The 22,465-nt window shown below is 39.8% G+C and overlaps 1 protein-coding gene across 2 annotated transcripts in view; it reads right to left on the reverse strand.

Annotated features, from left to right (window-relative positions):
- The window catches only part of C5 (complement C5), a 91,354-nt gene that overhangs the window by 52,242 nt on the left and 16,647 nt on the right, over window positions 1–22,465 (reverse strand). For both annotated transcript variants that reach the window (XM_045042934.1, XM_045042935.1), the window contains exons 6-17: window positions 20,519–20,601; window positions 17,777–17,867; window positions 15,648–15,762; window positions 13,533–13,659; window positions 11,376–11,491; window positions 9,783–9,968; window positions 8,275–8,478; window positions 6,308–6,517; window positions 6,029–6,181; window positions 4,840–4,969; window positions 3,580–3,642; window positions 1,973–2,170 (exon numbers count right to left, since the gene is read on the reverse strand). In XM_045042934.1, the coding sequence (XP_044898869.1) occupies window positions 1,973–2,170; window positions 3,580–3,642; window positions 4,840–4,969; window positions 6,029–6,181; window positions 6,308–6,517; window positions 8,275–8,478; window positions 9,783–9,968; window positions 11,376–11,491; window positions 13,533–13,659; window positions 15,648–15,762; window positions 17,777–17,867; window positions 20,519–20,601 (1,676 nt within the window). The remainder of the gene's footprint in view (window positions 1–1,972; window positions 2,171–3,579; window positions 3,643–4,839; window positions 4,970–6,028; window positions 6,182–6,307; window positions 6,518–8,274; window positions 8,479–9,782; window positions 9,969–11,375; window positions 11,492–13,532; window positions 13,660–15,647; window positions 15,763–17,776; window positions 17,868–20,518; window positions 20,602–22,465) is intronic.

Below are 22,465 nucleotides of genomic sequence, written 5' to 3' on the forward strand. Positions count from 1 at the left end.
TAATAGAGTTCATTCATTTATTTTGAGAAAGAGAGGGTGCAAGCAGGGTAGGCTCAGAGAGAGAGAGAGGAGAGAGAGAATCCCAAGCAGGCTCTGCACTGTCAGCACAGAGCCCAATGCAAGGCTTGAACTCATGAACCATGAGATCGTGACCTGAGCTGAAGTTGGACGTTTAATGGGCTGAGCCATCCGGGCGCCCCACAAAATAGAACTTTAAAGGTCTTGGAATTTCTCCACTAATAGTACTGAGAGAACAAATAAAGCACAAAAATATCTTCAATGATTTGTTTCTTAAATTGCTAAATGTTTAGTGTTCCTGAGATTATAGAAGATACTCATCAATCTATAAAGTTATTTACATTTTTACTATTACAGTAATTGTGTTTATATTATAAAATAGAGAAGGTTTACCTGAGGGAAATTTATTTCTACTTCCCTTAATAAAATGGACAGAATTTCTGCTTCTGTCCAAGATGCACTGATAAGAGTTACTCTTTTGCCTTAAAAAAAAAAAAAATCAAGAAAGAAAAAAACCCCAGGAACTAAAAACACCAGGCACGTTATATAAAACAACAGTTTTCAGACATTAGAGCATAAGTGACCCAGGGCCATGATTCCTGAGAGAAGGGACACTGGTTTGGTGAACCCTGAAATTGTCCAGGTTTACTGTCTGCAGGCAGTTTTCAGGCTGCAGAGCAGGGAAAGAAACCCATGTAGACCTTTGCAGAGTTGCAAAACCCACAGGAGTTTTGGGAGGCCAACCTGTCTAGAATGAGGGGCAGAGCGGAGCACCAGAGAGGTGGGGTGGATTGGGGGCAATAGCAGAAACTCAGTTCCATGCAGTGGAAGCCAAACCAGATGATTATAGTTGAAAAACCGGACAACGAAAAATATATGTACTAGGTGGCTTGTGAAAATGCTCCTTGAAATAAGCAAACATCTGAAAACAGCCTAAATATATCTAATAACACGATTTTTAAGAAATGACCACAAAAATTTACGTTTGCAGAAATATATCCATTCGGATGGACGCTGTTTAAGACACACTGTTAAGAGAAACAGATTCTGAAAACAGGAGCTGTCATTCTGCTTTTGTTCCTTTTGTTTTGATTAGATATAGATGCAATGAAAGTCCTGAAAGTTCTGGAAACATATCAATGAGAGTTTTCTAAATCCTGAAAATATATTTTATTGAAATGGAAGATTTAATCTTTTGTGTAAGTAGACTTAACCTCATGCTAGGTTTAGAAATTGTTTGCTACATTTGGTCAACATAGGCATCAACAAAATTTTTAATGGTTGTAATATCACAGAACCCTAGAATTCTAGAACTCAAAGGCATGTTGGAGATCATCTAAGCCTACACTTCTTGCTTTAAAAATGAGGAGGTTGAGGCTCAGAGGAGATACATAATGATTCAAGTTTATAGAAAGAGCTAGCCTTACACTTGCCCTTGGGTCTTGACTGTGGCCCTGTGCGCTCTGTTCTCTACTACATATGCCTCCTTTGATTCCCCAAAACAATAACTGATTTTCTTCTAATGGGCATTTTTTTTCCTAATTTCAATTAAAAATTTTGTTCTTTTTTAATGTTTATTTATTTTTGAGAGAGAGGGAGAGAGAGAGAGAGAGAGAGAGAGAGCATGAGCAGGGGAGGGGCAGAGAGAGAGAGAGAGAGAGAGAGAGAGAGAGAGCATGAGCAGGGGAGGGGTTAGAGAGAGAGGGAGACCCAGAATCTGAAACACGCTCCAGGCTCCCAGATGTCAGCCCAGAGCCCAACGTGGGGCTCAAACTCATGAACTGTGAGATAGTGACTTGAGCCAAAGTTGGCCGCTTAACTGACTGAGCCACCCAGGAGCCCCAGTCTAATTTCAATTTTAAATAAAACATGAAAACTGTCCTTTTTTAGCAGAACAGGATCACACAAGATTCCCCATACTGAGCAGAATTCTGATAGAAAATGTCAAACTCACGCAGCCTTCCCAGCTGGATGTTTTTAAGAGGATCCTCATCACGGTGCTTCTTTGCGATAAGACAACATTCCTTGAAGATCCTGACGCATCTGGGACCTATTGTAATGCGGGCAGCACGCTGCTCACAGTCCTCATCTTCGTTACGGTAGGCTCCGTCGTAGCAACATTTCTTCAATACTGTGTGTTTGTATTTAGCAACTGAAATAGTAATGATGCAAATGTCCTTGATTATGCACAGAGTCGTAGCACCCCAGGTTCAGAAGGGATCCTGAGGGGTCCTTGGGTCTACGGCCACATGACCCTGCCCCCACCCCCGGACCCCTAGCAACAGCCAAGGCTAGGTGAGTGACCCCCCCACACTCAGCTGGGTACTCCAGGAATGGGGAGAATGTGGTCTCATAAGGCAGATCATTCTCATTCATATTAAATGTTTAAAGAGCTTCTTGCAATTAAGCTAAATACTGACTTTTGACACTGGCACCTTGGGTTCAGCACCCTTTGAGTGAAATAAGTTAATGGAGAAGCCTTCAAATATTTGAAGATGGCTATCAGCACTGTATAAGTGCTTCCTTCTTTAAGCCACATCTCCTGCTTTTTAAAACTTTTCTTATAGGATGTGGTTTGTGGAACTCCACTGGTGGCATCGTAAGAGCTAATATTTAAAAAAATATTTTTAACGAATATAAATTTGAATGTATAAAAATGAATATGAATAAAAATTTTTTAATGTTTATTTATTTTTGAGAGAGAGAGACAGAGCATGAGGTGTGGGGGGGGTGGCAGTGCAGAGGGAGAGGGAGACACAGAATCTGAAGCAGGCTCCAGGCTCTGAGCTGTCAGCACAGAGCTCGCCTTGGGGCTTGAACTCACCAACCATGAGATCGTGACCTGAGCCGAAGTTGGACACTTAACCAACTGAGCCACACAGGCGTCCCAATAAGTGCTCATATTTTATCATAAGTGCCCAAACTACTCAGTGTCTTTCATATTGTTAGAACTTAGAACTAGGGTTGGAATTAAAATAACTCCTATATAGATGGAAGGAATTCTTATCTTACCCTAAGCATGATTATTAGTTGAACTCTGGCCACCGACTTTCAGTTCAACATTCTTCCTCTTTTAATATCACCAGTGATCATATTTCCATTTAAATAATTGTTCAAAAATAATTTCTGTTAGACTGATTTCCCAAAGAATAATCCAAAATACTATCAGCTGTTAAATACACGGAATAGAAGAAATAGGTTTCTAGGTACACTCCAAAGTTAATCAAATCATGATTTTGGTCAGAAGAAAATGGAAGAATATAATTTTAATTGCCAAATGAAGTCTATGCAGAGGAAATATTTGTAACAAGTAAAAAGTTAACCTTTTAACTTTAGAGATAGAAATAATACTTATTTTCCTCAGACTGAGGTTATGCCAAATGAAGTTGTAGAGTTATTTGGATTAATATTTCTGAGAGAGGTAAGCTAAGACATCTGTACATATCTTTCTTTTCATCAATTCCATTTGGATTAGGAATAATTAGATAATGGTTCGTTCTCTCCAGCTTTTGAATAATAGGATCATAACCTTTTTATAATTGCATCAAACTTTTAGAGTACCTTCCTCCTGTATTTTCTTTTGCAGCATTCTCTTTGGCCTGAGAATTTCTTTGCAGGGCTTATCTGTTAAAGGAAGAAGGAGAAGGAGAAGGAGAAGGAGAAGGAGAAGGAGAAGGAGAAGGAGAAGGAGAAGGAGGAGAAGAAGGAGGAGAAGGAGAAGGAGAAGGAGAAGGAGAAGAAGAAGAAGAAGAAGAAGAAGAAGAAGAAGAAGAGGAGGAGGAGGAAGAAGAAGAAGGAAAAGGAGAAAGAGGAGGAGGAGAAGGAGGAGGGGAAGAAGAAGAAGGAAAAAAGAGTTAAAATGACAAAAAAGAAAATTCCATGAAATTATGTAAGTACTTAAAACATTCATAAGTCATTCATGTATTCCACAAATTCTGAGAGCCTGTGTTTGACTAGACACCGTGCACAACACATCTTAACATTTATCTTACCTTAGAGGAGCTCATGATCTAGTGTCCTCTAGTTTGACTTGTTTGATCCAAGTTTGGCTTTGAATCCTGCAACCTCTTTGACCCACTGATTACAGAGAAATATCTAAGCATTTAAAGTGAGCAAAGTTTTTGTTGGGTATGCTACTTTTATTATTTGCTCTTTGTGCTCTGTTATTATGAATAACAGGTCAAATATAATTATGAACAGTTTTATAGCCACAGAAAGAATATGATTAAGATGTGGTCCTTGTCCTTCAAGAGCTCACAGTGCATTGGCTGAGGCAAAATACATAATGAAATGGAAGAATATTCAGTGATGCCCTGCTACTGTGTTACTTATAAATAGAGCTAGTCCCCACAGTATTCTCTCTGTGAAAGGAGGAGGGAATGATCAATTCTGTATGGGGAAGAAACCTTATTGAGGAGGGGATTCTTTTATCGGCTTCTCCAGGCTAATACAAGGGAAAGCAGTCCTGATGGGGAAAGGCCTAAAGGTATAAAATAAAATAGCAGAGAGCCACCCCTAGAACTACACTTGGGTCTGCACAGCTTAAACCTCAGGTAAGATAGAGCAAGACAAAAGATAATTGGAGAGAGCTGGGGAGAAGACCGTGGAAGATCCCTGAGGACTACACTAAAGATTTTGTACTTTATCTTGATGGCCAGTAAAACATTTTGTACTGGGGCGTTACGTAGTCATGTCTCTCTAAGATCAGTGTAGAGAATTTGTGGAAGACAATTACAAAAATGGTATCAATGTGAATTGATCAATGTAAATTTCAGTAATCATTTTGAAGAATAAACCAAAAAAAAAAGCTGAACATTTTACCATCTTCTCGGGTGTCATCTACATTTGCGTTGGTGAGAAAGAGGAGTCCAGCCAGATGGAATACATCTGCATTGTTGCGGCCACCACCTGCCCCACAGCCTAGGTCGCTCGTCTCTAAGACTTGAAATACCTGTCCAGAGGTGGTTAGCTAATTTAATAATTCTTAGGAATTAAGGCAAAATGTGGAGTCTACTTAGATGTATAAATTATTTCCCTGAAGAATTAAAGGTACTGGCTGTCACATGGGTAGAACAAATCAGGCCATCGTTCATCTGTCAAACGGCCAAAGACCAGATTTCCCAACTTCATTATTTTAGTGTGTCCTTTTATATTTATAAACACACACACATTCAATATTAAAACAAGAACTAAGTTTTACGCTTTGGTGAGAAGATTCTTAGGAACTAACCCATGGTGTGTTGGACATAGAATGAATGCTGTGGTCAATATAAGATCCAAACAAACAAACAAACAAACAAATAAATGCATGAATGACTAAATTAACAGACAAATTAATTTTTAAGTTGCTAAAAAGAAATGAGCACAACCTCTTATGTTTAGAGGAAGAAGGCTCTACGTTCTAAGTGGGTGAAAACTTGTTTGGGGAAGCTTATTCCAGTTTTAATTTTGATCCCAAATGTTTTTTTCTTTTTTTCTTTTCTGAATGGTTTTAACTGTATAGTTATCTTTCTTTTTTGTTCAAAGAAATTCAAGCCTACAAAATAGTTAGCAGGGCATAGGGGAGATAAATGGGAACTTAGGGGAAGTGAATAAGTCTCACATTCTTTTGTTCCAGATTTTAATGAGAGTAAAAAAGAAAACAAAAAACAGAAAAGTCTCCATAGGCTGCTTATCCAGTCTTCCATTATGCTGCCACTTTATAAAGCCCCCCGCCTCCAGGTTCAATCTCAAAATCGTCCAAATTGATGGCACTTTTGCCCCAGTAATATAATTGCCATTATGGTCATATGCTACACTTGGAAAAACAAAAAAGGATGAATCAATGTTTTAGAGACTAACATGAGGATAGCTTACCTTCCTAAGAGCCATTGTTTTGAGTATATTTACAGAAGAGCAGATCCAGTCTTCCCTAATTCTTCCCCACAACCTACCCTTGGGGCCACACTTTGTGAAGCATTATACAGAGGCCACCCCAAGACCCAGCAACCAAGGTCATGCACCACTTAACTCTTTCCAGAGGTTTCTTGGCTCTTCTCTGGACTCCATATATAGCACTGTCCACTGCTGATAAAGCCACCCAGGAATTTGACTCAGTTGCCATATTAAGAGATACATGTTGGCTTGGAGAATACGACGCATCTGCACTTGGAGACAGATGAACCTAAAAGATCATTTGAAAAAGAAAAGACAAGGTTATTTGCATGAGACAAAACTTCACAAGTAGTTATATTTATAGTCTCCTTTATTCAGAAGAAAATTTGATTGTGACTCATAATTTGTGGCTTACCTGGAGCTGATTGCCACACTTTTCTTCGATATTTAACCAGACTGAATCAGACACCAACTCTGCTGTCTGCTCTCCTGTGACGATGTAATAGACCAGGAGACGGGCTGAAGGAACCATGTTTTGTGTCACTGGAATGTTTATGTTTTGATAGGATGAATCTGGAAGTTTCTCTCTTGTGCCAAAGTGGACAATTTTGCCCTTAGATAAAATCTAGAAATAAACAGCAGTAGTGACCATGTTAAAAAACAAAAGTTTTGCTTTCAATATGGAGCTTGGAGATGGAGTAGAAAGTATGTTAAAGAGAAAGAAAGGTTCCTGGTTAACAGGAACCAGGAAAGGTCAGGAACCTTTCCGTTTACTTAATTCTTTTCTTTCTCACAAGTCAGTTGGATAGGAATATTACGCCCACTGTGTAGATAGATAAAGGGACTGGGGCTTGGGAATTAACTAAATGTCATACTGATTTTAGCTCAAAATCACATAACTAGGAAATCAGAGAGCTAAGAGTTGACCCCAAATCTATTAAAAGTCATCATGCTGTCACTAAAATCTCTTTTGTTTTATTGATTAAAACAAAATAGATGCATGAATAGAGTGCATCTTATTTGGGAATTAAGGTTTTTTTTTTAATTAAAAAAATTTTTCTTTTAATGTTTATTTATTTTTGAGAAAAAGAGAGAGACAGTGCAAGTAGGGGAGGGGCAAAGGGAGGGAGACAGAATTTGAAACAGGCACCAGGCTCTGAGCTATCAACACAGAGCCTGATGCTGGGCTGGAACTCGGGAACGGTGAGATCATGACCTAGGCCGAAATTGGATGCTTAACCAACTGAGCCACTCAGGCGCCCTTTTTAAAAAATTTTTTAATGTTATTTATTTTTGAGAGAGAGAGACAGACAGAATGCAAGCAGCGGAGGGGCAGAGAGAGAGGGAAACACAGAATCCCAAGCCGACTCCAAGCTCTGAGCTGTCAGCACAGAGCCTGATGCGGGGTCCGAACCCATAAGCCGTGAGATCATGACCTGAGCCAAAGTCGAATGCTTAATCAACTGAACCACCCAGGTACCCCTGGGAATTAAGTTTTAAAGCCAGAGATTAGGTTCTGTATTGGAGGCATATGGCTAAAAAACAAGTTACAAATCACATGAACCCAAAATGTTCTCAAACTTAAATTGTCCTCAAACTTAAATAGACTGCCTATGTGGTTTTGGTACATAGTTCCTAAACAGGTCCCATAATTCTTCATCCATCAATATGATCTGTGTTCCTCATTTATTTTTTTAAACTTCTTTCTCAAAAATGTTGAAAAAGCTATCACCACCTGTTTGGCCTGTCTACTGGAATAATTCATTCCATTTCTTTGGCAATGTCAGGAAGCCCTTAAGATTTCCCCCACCTTCTGTCCTAGGTTTCACCTATAGGCTTGATTGGCCACCTTTGTTTAATATAAGGGATGTAATAGGGCTGTTGCTAAAGGGTAGAATTGGGGTAGATATCATATGACTCAACTCTTAAGAGCAGGATTTGAGTCTCCCTTTTATGCCAATGAAATGCACATATTTGAAATAGGTTTAGGCCTGTAATCTTTGGCCATGAAATAGAGCAGAGGTAATGTGAAAATTTAATCAGTCTCTGTGGAGTAATCAGGCTCTCTTAGGCAAAGGGCATATCAGATAAGGAGTCAGAGGTTCCCAGTTCAAATAAAAAAATATTCCTCTTCCAAGCTGAGTGACCATGGTGAGCGTTTTAACCTCTCTGTTCCTCAGTTTCCTCATCTGGGAAATGGTCATGAAAATCATGACCCATCTCAAAGGTTTTTGAAAAAACTGATTATCAAATTGAATTATGTCCTTGAAAGTACCTTGTAAAAACAAATATAAGGGGTCATTCTAATGTTCCTCTGTAAGCAAAGAGAAATGTTCAAGGTGGGGGAATAGATAGTTTTAAATCTATCATTACTGTACTTACCAAGTAATTATAGTGAGTTATTTTGTTAATATATGGACTTCTGGGGGTAACAATAACATTCAGATATTCTCCCACAAGCAAAGGTTTATAGTTTCCAGTCCAGTCAATATAAAGGTAACTTTGGCTGAGAGATGAATATGCTATTGCTTGGTAAACTTTGCCGGCTTGATTTTCTTCTGGAAGATCTGGGTCATCAGTCTTGACCTGAAAAGGGAAATTTCAAAAAAGATATGTGGACTGTGATGAAATATTTTTTATGAAACATACCTTGTAAATTTCTTTCTTTGCTTTATAAATTTCTAACTTTCACAACACCAGATGCTAAAGAGGAAAAAAAAAAAAAACCCCTCCACTACTCCAATGTTTGTACAGCTGTGATATCAAGTAACTTTACAAAGACTATGGACAATAATTGGAATAATATGGGGTTATGAGCCATGGTGGGAAAGTCTGGTGAAGGGGAGAGGCAAAGATGCTTCCGGAACAAATATTGGCACCTTTCCTGAAATGTCCTGGCAAGTTGGGGACTCCTCTTCCCATGGGTTGGCAGGGATTGGGGGTAAGAGAAGGGTGGCAAGAGGAGGCCTTGAGGACTGGGGACAGGAGTGAACATCGCACAGACTTTCTGGTCCAGTTTCATTGTAAAGTAGCATCACGGAAGTGTACTTATAAATATGGAATGGGGCAGAAATGATATCATGGCTAATAACCCCTTTGATATCAAAGGGGTTATTAGCTCACACTCTGGAGTGAGCTATGCATTGCTTTGCATCCCAGAGCCACCATTTATTAACTCTGGATAAGTTAATCACAAGAGAGGTTAGAAGCCTATATTTCCACAGCTGCAAAATGGCAAAAATAATATTCTCTAATTCATAGAGCTGACTAACTGGGTATTAAATGTGTTCAACAGAAAGCTCTTAGCATTTCCTAAGTGCTTAGTAGATGATAGTGAATGTATGCATGTCACTGTCATTAATGTGCATTAACTAATCATTTATGGGGCGGGGGCGGGGGCGGATTGGGAACTTAAACATTAGTTGCTGAGAGAGAAGCCTGTTAACTGAGCTCTAAAGTAGAGTGGCTTATGCAGCTAGGAAAAAGGGAGACTTCCATGTGTGACCCCTTTGTGTCCCTGAAAAAAGACAAGAAGTGGGGGTGAGGGAGAGAATGTTTCTACCGCTGACTTCCACTGCTATACACATTCCGAAGCTATACCTATTCTAATAAAGTCTTGCTAATGTAAGAGAAAATCATTAATTCCCAAATAGAAAACGATAGATTTATCTTCCTCAAGAACCAGGCAATGGATTAACATATTGCCTCTGGTGCCTTCCCCGCCCCCCTCACCCCCCCCCCCCCCCACCCCCGCCTTTGAATGCAAAATTGCGGATCTGTTCTCTGGACTCATGTTTAAAATCTGCTGCATCTGTTCTGCACACTAGCCAAAACACACAGTCAAAAAGCACACATTGTCCCAGAAAGTCCAACAGGAGAATTCAGCTCACGTTAAACTCCAACATCCTTGCTCCAGATGGAAGATTAACCATAAACGAAGCTACTCCATCACTGGAATGTGTTACACTTTTCTTCGACTCCAAGTTAGACATCTCTTGGTTTACATCGACCGTTTGTGCGCTCAGGGTCACCGGGACCCCTCCTACCAATTGGTCAAATGAATTCTTAACCTGCACCTGTTTGCCAGAACAGTCCAGATCCATTTCAGCAGCTCATCACTTTTTTTTTTTTTAAAGCGGAACAATTCTGAAATAATTTTTCTTCTTCCCCACCAAAGTATAAATTATTCACATTTAACTCAGTAGAGAGAGGCATGGCCTTAGATTATAGAACGGCCTAATTCTATTTAGATACTTTAAGCACATACAAAACTTGCTTTAGCTTGGTAACTCTTTCTCTCTTAAAAGCCAGTGACCCACAGTGAATATTAACTAACACATTTTAATTATACTAAAGTTGATTTTTAATAGCAACACATCTTCAAAGAATAAAAAAGTAAAACACTCTGTTCTAGCTTTCTAAGCTAAGAACAGGGAACAAAAGTTTTCGTCTTAAAAATGATTATATTTTTTATATTATAAATTATAACATGTACTATATATAGTGAAATATAAAACACTAAATAAAATATAATTAGAAAGTCAAATGAACACATTAACGCTATACTGCCAATATTTTAAAAAGGAAAAGTAGAGGGAGGAGAGAAAATAGTAAAAAGGAAGGAGGAAGCAAACAGAGAGAGAGAGAGAGAGAGAGAGAAACAGAGAAGCAAGGACACAAAGAGCCAAAGTGGAAAGGATGGCGAATCACACAGAGAGAGGTGAGACAGGTGTATACAAAGACCACAGGGGCAGACTGAAAAGCACAGAAGTGCAAACTCAGATAAGACACATGGGAAGTAGAAAATGGGGAGAGAAAGGGGTTTTATTTTCAAGGAGTGATATTTCTGTTTTAAGGCTTTTGAAGAACATGCCACCAAATAATTTTAAATGTTAGCATTATTTTTACTTTTTTAAAATTTTTACTTTTTATTTATTTTTGAGAGAGAGAGAGAGAGAGAGAGAGAGAGAGAGAGAGAGAGAAAGAGGACATGAGCAGGGGAGGAGCAGAGAGAGGAAGACACAGAATGTGAAGCAGGCTCCAGGTTCCAGGCTCTGAGCTGTCAGTACAGAGCCTGACGTGGGTTTTGAACTCACGGACTCTGAGATCATGACCTGAGCTAAAGTCAGACACTTAACCTACTGAGTCACCCAGGCGTCCCAAATGTTGGCATTTTTTTTAAACTATAAACTTACGGTGTTTTATTTACATATAACTTAGTGCAATGCTTTTTAAGGGAATGCCTAGCACAGGCTACCTGACTACTTGCTAAATATCGGCACTTGCCCTACAGGCTGAAATCACTCTGAGGTTGAAGCTGGCCAGCAGTTTCCCACCTCCTTGTGCATCTTAAGGAGCAGGTTTTACAAATGAATTCCCTCTGTGATTCCCTTCTCCAGCTTCCCTCCCCTGTTTGCCATCCCCATGCTCTCTGTAAACAGAAAAAGAGAACCATATTCAGCAACCTTCCCTCCTTCATCTACCTTGATAGAATATGGAATCCCGGGCTTCATGAAAAGAGGAGTAGCAACCAAATTCAGTTTGTAGGGAGAGAGGACATATTTGATGCCAGGAATTTCTGCCTCTTCAGAAAATCCACCTAAAGAAATGACATGCATCACGTTGACCTTTTTTAAGAATATGCCAATCCCTACGGGGATCTGTTTGACCTGTGTATGTCTCCACAAACTTATTCACTTACTTGCTCCATTCCTGCACTCATTCATTTATCAGTAGTCTTGGTTCAAAGGGGGCAGTGCAGAGAAAAGTTTAGACCTCAGGTGTTTTCCAAAGCCTTATATCCAAGGCTTGTGCAAGGAGAGCTACAGGGTTGGACTGGGGAGGAAGGTGAGGAAGGGCCACCACTTTTTGTCAGTGGCCTGAGTTTCAGTTGAATATGTACAAGGGATTATGGAGAGAGGGAAAGGACTAGGCACTAAGCTTTGCAGGGATTCACCTGCAGAGCACAGGGATACGGAGAGATATGGAGAGGAAAACAGAAAAAGAGTGCCTGAGGTAGACGGAGTCCTGAGAGTCCACTGGCAGGGGCCCAATAACATACAAAGCTCCAGTATCCCCAAAGTCCTTTCCAATATTACATCCGTAACATCCATATGCATATCCTGTACTTCGGCCAACTGGACAATCAGCCAGATAATCTCAAAGATCAAGTCTTGCCTGCTACCTGTGGTATGTCCTCTCTATGGATGGTGTCCCACTTCTCCCCATCTACCATCCCTGCCTCAAAACCCTACTTATCCTTCAAGATTGATTACATTCAGGGTGCTATACTTGGTTGCTCAGCAATCATCTAGGAGCTCACCTACCTCTGAAGGTCAGTAGCATTCAGAACTTTGCCTAGAGGGTAAATAGAATCCCTGCTTATAACAGAATTCTTCGTTTACCTGTCTTACAGCCGATGCGAGTTTGTAAGCCACTTGAATGCTGGGATTACACGCATTCATATTTGTAAGCCTGTATGTTTAGCAACACTCTTTGAATATCTCATAAATGTAGCTTGAACTGAATTTATTTGAAATAAATTGAGAAAGAATAAAAGTAAAAAACAAACATTAAAATAAGGTCAAAAGTAATATCCTGGGCAAGGAGTATCATTCTCCAACATCTATCAACCATTTGATAAATACAAGGTACTCAATAACTGGATAATTATTGCCATTCTTCATTCTACTACCCTTCAAGGACAAATACAAAGAGGCGGAAGGGGCCTTAGGGATCATGTGGTCTAACATTTCACCACAAAAAGGAGGGGCTAGTGTTGTTACATAACTTGTTCAAGTTAGTTTGGGGGTTTAATACAAACCTGAAAATATAAAGAACATCAGTGATCAAGACACCAGAAGTAAGACAAATTGACCGAATTTGGAGTAATAATGACTATTACAAACCACTGGAGTCGGGGTTGAGAGCACTAAGATAGTTTTAAGGATGCTAAGAAAGTAATAAGTGGAAAGAAGGAGGAGGAGGAGGAAAAGGAGAAGAGGGAGCAGGAGAGGAATAAGGAGGGAGGGAGGAGAAAAGAAGATAGAGGGGAAGGGGGAGGAGGGGGGCTAACACCTTATATGGTATTCACTAGCTGACAGGTATTATTTTAAGTGCTTTGCATATATTGACTCTCTGATCCTCACCACAACCCTATATGTATGCTATTATTGTACCCATTTTAAAACCATTATCTCTGATTTTAGATAGAATTCCTGAATATTACAGCTGAGAGGGGCTTTAGGTTGTATATAGTTCAACACCATCGTTGTACGGATAAGGAGACTAAATGATAATGCAGTATCTTCCATTTGCATAGCATTTTATCAAACATTTGTGTATACCTAATGTCATTTAGATTTTTATTCTTACCAGGTGAGAACATTGGGGTGCTACATGTTCAAGTCACATAGCCTGCTAGGCTACTCAAGATGTCAACTGGGCAGTGCTATCCCATTTTTGCACATGGGGTGATAGAGACCCAATGATAGAGTGGCAGAGCTCTACTCTAATCTGTTTTTAATGATATGAAAAGGAATATTTAGCTATGGAAGAAAATAAAATATGAAAGAATTTTAGAAATTATTTATACTTTTAATATGCTGTCTAAATATTATTCAAGGAAAAGGAAAACTTACCTGTAGACTCTATGACTGTGACACCAATATAAAGGTACTTGTCGTTTAAATCTTCCAGACTTTCATAGGACAGTTCCTTAGTTGCCATTTCAGAGTTAAATGTGACTTGAGCAATTCCATTGATCAACTTTTTGAAAAGGGAAAATGAAAGAGGTATTTCAGAGAAGAAAGAGGTATTTCAGAGAAAATGAAAGAGGTATTTTCAGAAAGAGGTATTTCAGTTTGGTGGGGCACCTGGGTGGCTCAGTCAGTTAAGCGTCCAACATCAGAGAAGGGAAAAATTAACAAAATCTGCCTTTATTAGCTTCTAAATAGAAGGCAACTATCAGAGGAGTAGTTTATTGTCACCAGTAGAGTGAATGATTGAGTCTACAGTTGAGCCCAGAATACTATTTTCTAACTTAATTTGGGTAGACATATAGGAAGAGTCTTAAACACTATATGGTTCAACAAGGTTGGTTGTTGTTGGTTTTTTGTTCTTTCAACATTTATTTATTTTTGGGACAGAGAGAGACAGAGCGTGAACAGGGGAGGGGCAGAGAGAGAGGGAGACACAGAATCGGAAACAGGCTCCAGGCTCTGAGCCATCAGCCCAGAGCCCGACGCGGGGCTCGAACTCACGGACCGCGAGATCGTGACCTGGCTGAAGTCGGACGCTTAATGCTTAACCGACTGCGCCACCCAGGCGCCCCGGTTTTTTGTTCTTTATACTAGCTGACACAGATTCCTTCTTCTAATCTTTGAGTTGTCACCCATGTTTCTGGGCCTGCTTTTAGTTCACTTTTGCTCCTGAGAGTTGGGTTCTATGTTGTTGGGTTCTATGATATTTAATTTGGACTTCACTGCGTACACTTAAAAACACCCAATGGGTAAAGGGACATAGAGTTAAGTCATATCATATTATTTAATTATTAACCACAACAGTGAAATAGATGTTGCCTTATTTTTCTTCTAAAATCCAGTAGCTTGAGGCCAGGGACTTTTGTCTTATTTACCTTCAAATCTCAGTGTCCAGCATAAAATCTTACATTAAAAAGAGGTGTCTGATTTATAACTTGAATAAATAGAACTCTTTGGAAAAACATAGGCTAAATACAAACCACAAGATGATACAAACCACAAGAATATACAAGAATCAGTAGAATGACATGAGCCCTTATCATCTGAGGTATAGTGTCAAGAACACTGAACAAGGGATAAGGGGACCAGGGCTCTAATCTGAGCTCCGGCAACCACTAGCTCTTGACCATGAACAAATAACTTCCCAATGAGTTCATTCACTCAGAAATATTCATAGAGCACCTGCCATTTGCCAGGAACCAGGTTGGCTTTGGGCATATAATGGGAACAATTCAGACCCACAAAGGGTTCAGTGTAGAGGATGAGAGAGAAGCAACTAAACCATTGCAGTAAAGAAGGGCTTCTCAATCTCAGCCCTGTTGACATTTTGGACAGGATAACTTGTTGTTAGGGCTGCTCTGCACATTGCGGGAATTTGGCAACATGCTGGCCTCTATTCACTAAATGCCAGTAGTACCCCCCTCCTTCCCAGCTGTGACAACCACAAATGTTTTCTGGACATTGCCAAATGTGCCCTTGGGGGTAAACAACGTCTCTGGTTGAGAACACTGTAATAAAGTATAAAACATACTCCAGTAAGGGAGGCTCGAGAGCTGGCAGGGGCAGCCAACCTAATTGACGGGAGTCAGGGAAGACTTCTCAGAGAAAGGGTGTTAACACTGAGATTTAAAGAGTAGGAAGGGATTAGCCAGGCCACAAAGAGGCAGAAGCCACAAAGGGACAGAGCATTCCCAGGCAGGAGCGGTACTGCAAACACCTGGAGGCAAGAGAGACTAGTGAGAGTTCCAGGAACTAGTGACCAGAACAGGAGAGAGGGAAAGGGGAAAGAGCAGGAGACAGGCTGGTGAGGGAGGCTGATGTCACACAAAGTGGACTTCATCCTGAGGCCCAGGAGAAGCCAAGAGAGCATTTTAGCTTCGACTTGCACACCTGTGTAAAATGGGGGGTTGGACTAGATGATTTGGAAGTGACTTTTCTCCAGCCTTTGTGATGCATCTTTAGGTACGAGTGAACGCACGTGTCTTAACGTCTTACCATTGTGTTTTGCAAGGCTTTTTGCATCATTTCTTTTTGATCATCTTTTAAGTCGTCTCTTATTCCGAAAGTGATATAAACTTCAGCTTCAGTGACAACTTTATTATAAAAATATCTGCCAAACAATAATGCCATAAAATTGTTTTGCTAACATGGTTACAATAATAAAATTCAGATCAAATGTAACAACTCGAAATTACATAAAGCACTCGATACACTTTAAAGTGTCTTCCATCCCCTATTATATCTCATCCTCATAAAGCTATAATAATAAAGTCGAAGTGCGGATTTTTATGACTCTGTGCTGGATGGAAAAAAACGGATCTTGCTTGAGGAGATCAAAAGACCTCAGGTCCGGGATCAGGAAACACTGCTTCCTTGATGATTTTGGTATCAGTGAAGCACTGTGCCCTACCTTCTTTTACACCTTTAGAAGCAGCACGCTCAATCTCATTGTTAGAGGAGATAAGTTCTTTTTTAACATTCTAACTTCGTATTTCTTTTTTTTAGTTTAGAACTAAAGAGAGGCTAAAGGAAACTTGCTGCATAGAAAACAATACTATAGCTAGAGCTAACCTCCCTTATCCGTGGTCTGCACACATAAAGTAAGTTCCTCCATTAAAAGAAGTCAGTTTGTTGGGGCGCCTGGGTGGCTGAGTCAGTTAAGCGTCCGACATCAGCTCAGGTCATGATATCGCAGTTCATGGGTTCAAGCCCCACATAGGGTTCTGTGCTAACAGCTCGGAGCCTGCAGCCTGCTGTGGATTCCACATTTCCCTCTCTCTCTGCCCCTTCCCAGCTCGTACCCTGTCTCTCTGTCCCTCAAAAATAAATAAAACATTAAAAAAATAAACTACAAGACATCATTTTGTTAATTCTCTGTCAAATGAGTCTTTATGTTGGTTTAGACTAAGTAACACTCTATTTTAGGAATAAATGCTACCAAGAAAGGCAGTGTAGGATAGTGTTGAAAGGCCTGAACCCTGAAACCAGACAGACCATGGGACTTCCTAGCTGTGAGATCTTGGGCAAATTACTTAACAGTTATGTACCTCTGTTTCTTCATTTGTAATATGGGGACAGAAATAGTAACTATCTCATAGAGGTTTCATAAGGATTAAGTAAGCTAATATATACAGAGTACTTAGAAAGATGCCCAGCACATAGTTATGCAAATTGGTTAATGATATATATTGTCATTTTTAAATGACCTGAGCTTTTGTGGGAGATTGCTTGCAAAACTAACTCCAGTTCTCCACTGCCCCATATATCTACCACCTTTGGAGCTCCTTGTGGGTAAAAGGTATAAAAGAAATCTGTTTCCTTTGGGCTGGTCTTGTAACTTGCTTTGGACAAATAACGTGGTAGAAGTGATGGACTTTTATGCTTCTATATTCTTTCTCTGAGCATTGCTGCTACTACAGACAAATCTGCTGGATGATGAAAGATACACATAGTCCAATTATCTTTGTACTTTCAGTCAATCTAAGTCAACTGCCAGGCATGAAAATAAGACCTCCCTAGACCAGCCAGCCCCCAGGTGAGCTGCCAACTGACCCTAGGCACACGGGTGAGCACCGCTTACATTCAGCTTGGCCCAGATCAGCAGAACTGCCCAGCTGTGTTGTAAATGGTTGTGGTTTTAAAGCATTGGGTCTTGAAGAGGTCATGCAGCATTAGCTGGTTGATTAAGCCATTAAAAAATGACGAGAAATAAAGTCTTCACATTCAACCCCAATATCCTTATGTCATGCTGGTTCCTAAACACACACATTGAACTTAAAACTTTAGGAGTTTTTGCTGTTGAGTAACCAACAAAACTAAAATCAGAATCAGCCAAAAATCAAAACAAATAAACTATAAGCCCGATGTTTCCTCAGTCAATCCCAAAGTCACGAAAAACACTGCCAGTAAATCACAGATCTCTGCAATATATATGCAAATTAGATCAACACATTGTACACCTTAAACTTGCACAATGTTACATGTCAACAATATCTCAATAAAGTGGATGGAGGAATCACACTTTTCACTTTGGGCAACTATCACCAACAAGAGTTAGCACTCAATTTAACTGGATAATCTGAAAAAAAAAAAAAAAAAAGAAAGAAAAAAGAAAACTTTCTTACCTTGCTTTGATAGTAATTTCAAAATCATTGAAGTCCTTATAGCCAATGAAACTATTTTCTGGTTCTATTGAGACAGAAAAATGTGGCAACACTGAAAATAAAAACAAAGAGGCAATTTTACTGTTTAAATTAGAGAAGCCTTCTTTCCGGTATAGTTAGACAAGCTGTGACATCAATACAACATCCATCTTGCCATCATCATCCTCCTTCTCATCACTATCAGCAATATCTCTGGGACACCTCCTACTCTACCCATCAGAGGTTTATCCAGCTCTGTGTACCAGAAGCACTTTGCTTATACTTTGATTACAGCATTTATTCACTAAAGTATAAGGTCCTTGAAAACCAAAAAGGCTATACTCTATGTATCTTTGTATCTCTCCCCCTCCCACGCTTCTCATGAGTCTTAAACATAGTATATGCTTCATGAGTTTTGTTAAGTTTAAAATAGAAGAGGAAAATTCTGGCTGATTTAACAGTTCCCTTTTTTGTCTTGTAGATAAACCCATCCAGTCTCCAAATTCCAACATAAAACTTTGACTTTAGTCAAGAAGAGAAAGCTTATAATTAGCTAAAAGAAAGAACATTCATGCAAAATTTAAAATTAGGGTAGACAGGAAGGAGTTCTTTCCCTCTCTCTGTCTCTCTCTGTCTCTCTCTGGTATCTTGATTGCTCAAGAAAAAAGAATTTCACCTGTCAAAAGGGCACTGCCTTCTCTTTATACTAAAGCTGTGTACCAGGGCTTATGGATTCTTTATTAATTTTTTCTTGAGGGAGAGAGAAAGAGAGAGTGCTCGAGTGGGGGAGGGGCAGAGAGAGAGAGAGAGAGAGAGAGAGAGAACCCCAAGTAGGCTCTATGCCCAGTGCAGAGCCCAGTGTGGGGCTTGATCCCATGACCATGAGATAATGACCTGAGCTAAAATCAAGAGTTCAACGCTCAGCCAACTGAGCCACCCAGGGGTCCCATAGATTCTAGTTCTATTAACCAGTGAAACTGTTAATAGAAAATTGGGTAATTGGGGCGCCTGGGTGGCTCAGTCAGTTAAGTGTTCAACTCTCGGTTTCGGCTCAGATCATGATCTCATGGTTCATGGGATTGAGCCTGACGTTGGGCTCTGTGCTGACAACATGGAAATAAAGAGGAATGCACTTTGTTGCTCTAGGGTGCATTCCCTATTTTACCAAAGATGAAGGCAGGTGTGTTCTCTCTGATATGATGTGGAGGAAAACATTTCATCCTTTCATCTCATACCTATTTGCTATGTGGCAGGCATGCTCCTATTGACAAGGATATCCCAGTGAACAGAAAGATACAAACCTTGTCCTTAATGAGCTCATTAGTCAAGCAGTAAAGACAGTGGTAAGCAAATAATTACACAGAAAAACACCTATACCACAGTTATGAAAAACAATATACATTACAAGGAATCCTTCCCAGGAAAGAGAAGTTAGGAACAGATTTGCTGAATAAATGGCTTTTCAGCTGAGACTTGAAACATGAGTAGGAGTTGGCTAGGTAGTGGGGGAGGGGAAGAGTGTTCTGGGCAGGTGGAACATTGTGTCCAAAGTCACCACTGCTGGAGGGAAATAAGAGGATGAATGGTATAAAATGAGGCTGCAGAGGAGGTAGGCAGGGGCCAGCTCAAAATAAGGATTTTGATTTCGATTAGCAAAGGAACGAGGAGCTATTGGGGACTTTTCAATAGAGAAACAACATGATGAGATTTGCATTTCAAGATTATTTTGGCCAATACCAAGTGAGAATAGCTTGGAAGAAGGGACAGCAATTAGGAGACTTTTGCAGTAGTCTGGGAGGGGTGGGGGGTGGGGTGGGGGGAGGAGCCTGGTGATGAATGGATGAGGATGGCCTCAGATGGTAAGAGGTGGATGAATTCTAGATATACACGAGAAGCAGCAAACATACTCGGAGGGAGTGGGATCAGGTAGGCTTATAGGTTATTGAGAGGCTAGAACCTTTGAAATTGTTTCAGCATAACAAGTTATTTTTTGTCACTGTTTTGTTTGCCAATCGTTAACATCTGTGGATTTACTCTCCATATAATTATGAGTCTCCTGGAGGAATAAAAAATGACTTCAAGCAAAACAAAGTTAAATTTGATATCAAAGCACATAAATACTCTAGTAAACAACTCTAAGAATGGAAAGATAAGCTATTTATATGTTAATTATTAGTCCATTAATACGATTGATTCCGAAATAAGAATATCTTAAGTTTTCAGATAAATATATTAGGGATTAGTGAGCCAGAAGGAAAATAGCACTGAACTTGGGGGATGCAAACCCAATTCCTCTCGTCCTCGCACCAGCTGGTTTTAATGAGTTGAGTAAATCATTCGTCTTACTGGGTTCTGCTCACTTCATCTCAGCCTACTTAAGTTTCTCCTAAAATCATAATTTTTGACCGTCATTAGTCAAGCTCCCTGGGGGACTAGGTCTCTTCTGGCTCTCTGATGAGGAACACAAGTCCAGAGAGGTTTGTGAGCTTATTGGAGGGTAACAAAGGCATGCTAGAGCCAGAGCCTAGGCCTTCCAACAATGAGCACACACCCCCTCCCCCCCTCCCCCTCCCCCCCCCCCCCCCCCCCAGCCACTGTTTACAACCATGCCAGCCGGGCTGCCTCTTCATCTGGGACTGATTCTGCCGTAAGTTCACTAATGGAAAGCATTAGTGCACAAACACTAATTTTTTTACAGGTAAGCTTTTAATTATCACAAATTACCATATTCTTTAATCTCAAAATATGCGGTTGCAGTCGTTGAAAAGTCCTCTTTATATTTAGCTCGGATTGTCCACACACCGTATCTGTGGAAGCAAAATATTTAAAATTATGAAAGTCATCAAGTAGTTTTAATTTGCCCACAGGAAATCCAATCGATTCATGTTTTAAAGAGGAGAAAATGGGGCGCCTGGGTGGCTCAGTCAGTTAAGTGTCCGACTTTGGCTCAGGTCATGATCTCACGGTTTGTGAGTTTGAGCCCTGCATGGGGCTCTGTGCTGACAGCTCAGAGCATGGAGCCTGCCTCAGATGCTGTGTCTCCCTCTCTCTCTGACCCTCCCCCGCTCATGCTCTGTCTCTCTCTGTCTCAAAAATAAATAAATGTTAAAAAAAAAATGAAGAGGAGAAAGTAAGTAGAGATGCATTTAGCCTACGTAATGTATTTTATTTGTGTAGAACTTTAAGTAACAAACAAATAATTGAGCATTTTCAGGACAATAGAAATTGTTTGGTAATTAGTTCTTCATATATTGTTATTTTTTTCAGGAATTTTGTCTTAATCTAGTCAATGGCTTTGATTTGAAGAGCTTGCGAAACTTGAGGATTAACTGAATTAATCTAGACCATAATTATACTAACATAATACTAAAATCCGCACTATAGTAGGACAATGTTTGTAGAAAGATACAAGTCGAGCTTACCCAGATGATACCGCACACACCTCACATGAAAGAAGTTATGGTTAGAGACAAAGCATGGTTCATTTAAAGAGGAAAATGACCTGGGTTTAATTAACAACCTCTATTTAAAAATATTTACTGAGCACTGGAGAAACAACTGGAGATAAAAATGAACAAAAGGGAAGAATTTGTCTTCATAGAGCTACAGTCCAAGAGATTTGTAATTCCCACTTTTCCATTTACTGGCAAATTGGATTTGGGCAAGTTGCTTAACCTCATTTGTGAAATGAGAAAAATGCTATTTATCTTGCATGTTGGTTATGCAATCAATATACTTAATATTGTGACTATCATCATCATCATCATCATCATCATCGATTCAATGAATATTTGCCAAGTGCCTGTTATGTTGAAGTGCTAACGATGCAACAGTGGACAAAAACAGACAATAAAGAGGCAAATAAATAAATGTAACATTGAGGTAAGTACCATGAAGTAAATAAATAAGAGAGTAAAAAAAAAAGAGAAAGAGAGAGGGACTACATTAGATGGTGCATCCAGGAATAGCCTCTTTGAAAAGGGAGCATTTACTTTGTGTCCCAAAGAATGAGAGGAAGCCAGCCTTGTGAAGAGCAAGGTGAAGCACATTGTAAGCAGAGGGAACACCATGTGCAAAGGTACTGGGGTAGAAAAGTAGTGATCGTGAGGGGCTACCATGTCTGATATAAATAAAATCTGTTAGGGAGCAAATGGCACAAGATGAAGTTGGAGAAATGATAATAGTTATAAAATAATAAGATCAGTTCCGTGTGATAGAGCATGTAATATTTTCAAGGAAGTATGCATTATAAAAATTAAATCCCCAACTTCACTCACATTTCTAGAACATCTTCAGTGAATTAATTGCAAACAGCAAATTAACTGCAAACTCCCTTCTAGAGGTCAGAAAAATGACTATAAGGAGATTTTGCTTTAAAGTTATATTTAGCCATTTATTTTTTTTAACTTTCAAATTGATTTTATTTTTTTTTTAATATGAAATTTATTGTCAAATTGGTTTCCACACAACACCCAGTGCTCCTCCCAACAGGTGCCCTCCTCAATGCGCATCACTCACCCTCCCCTCCGTCCCTCCTCCCCCATCAACCCTCAGTTTATTCTCAGTTTTTAAGAGTCTCTTATGGTTTGCCTCCCTCCCGCTCTTTTTTTTCCCCCTTCCCCTCCCCCATGGTCTTCTGTCAAGTTTCTCAGGATGCACATAAGAGTGAAA

This window comes from Felis catus, chromosome D4, assembly GCF_018350175.1.
Source record: "Felis catus isolate Fca126 chromosome D4, F.catus_Fca126_mat1.0, whole genome shotgun sequence".
Taxonomy (NCBI): Eukaryota; Metazoa; Chordata; class Mammalia; order Carnivora; family Felidae; genus Felis; species Felis catus.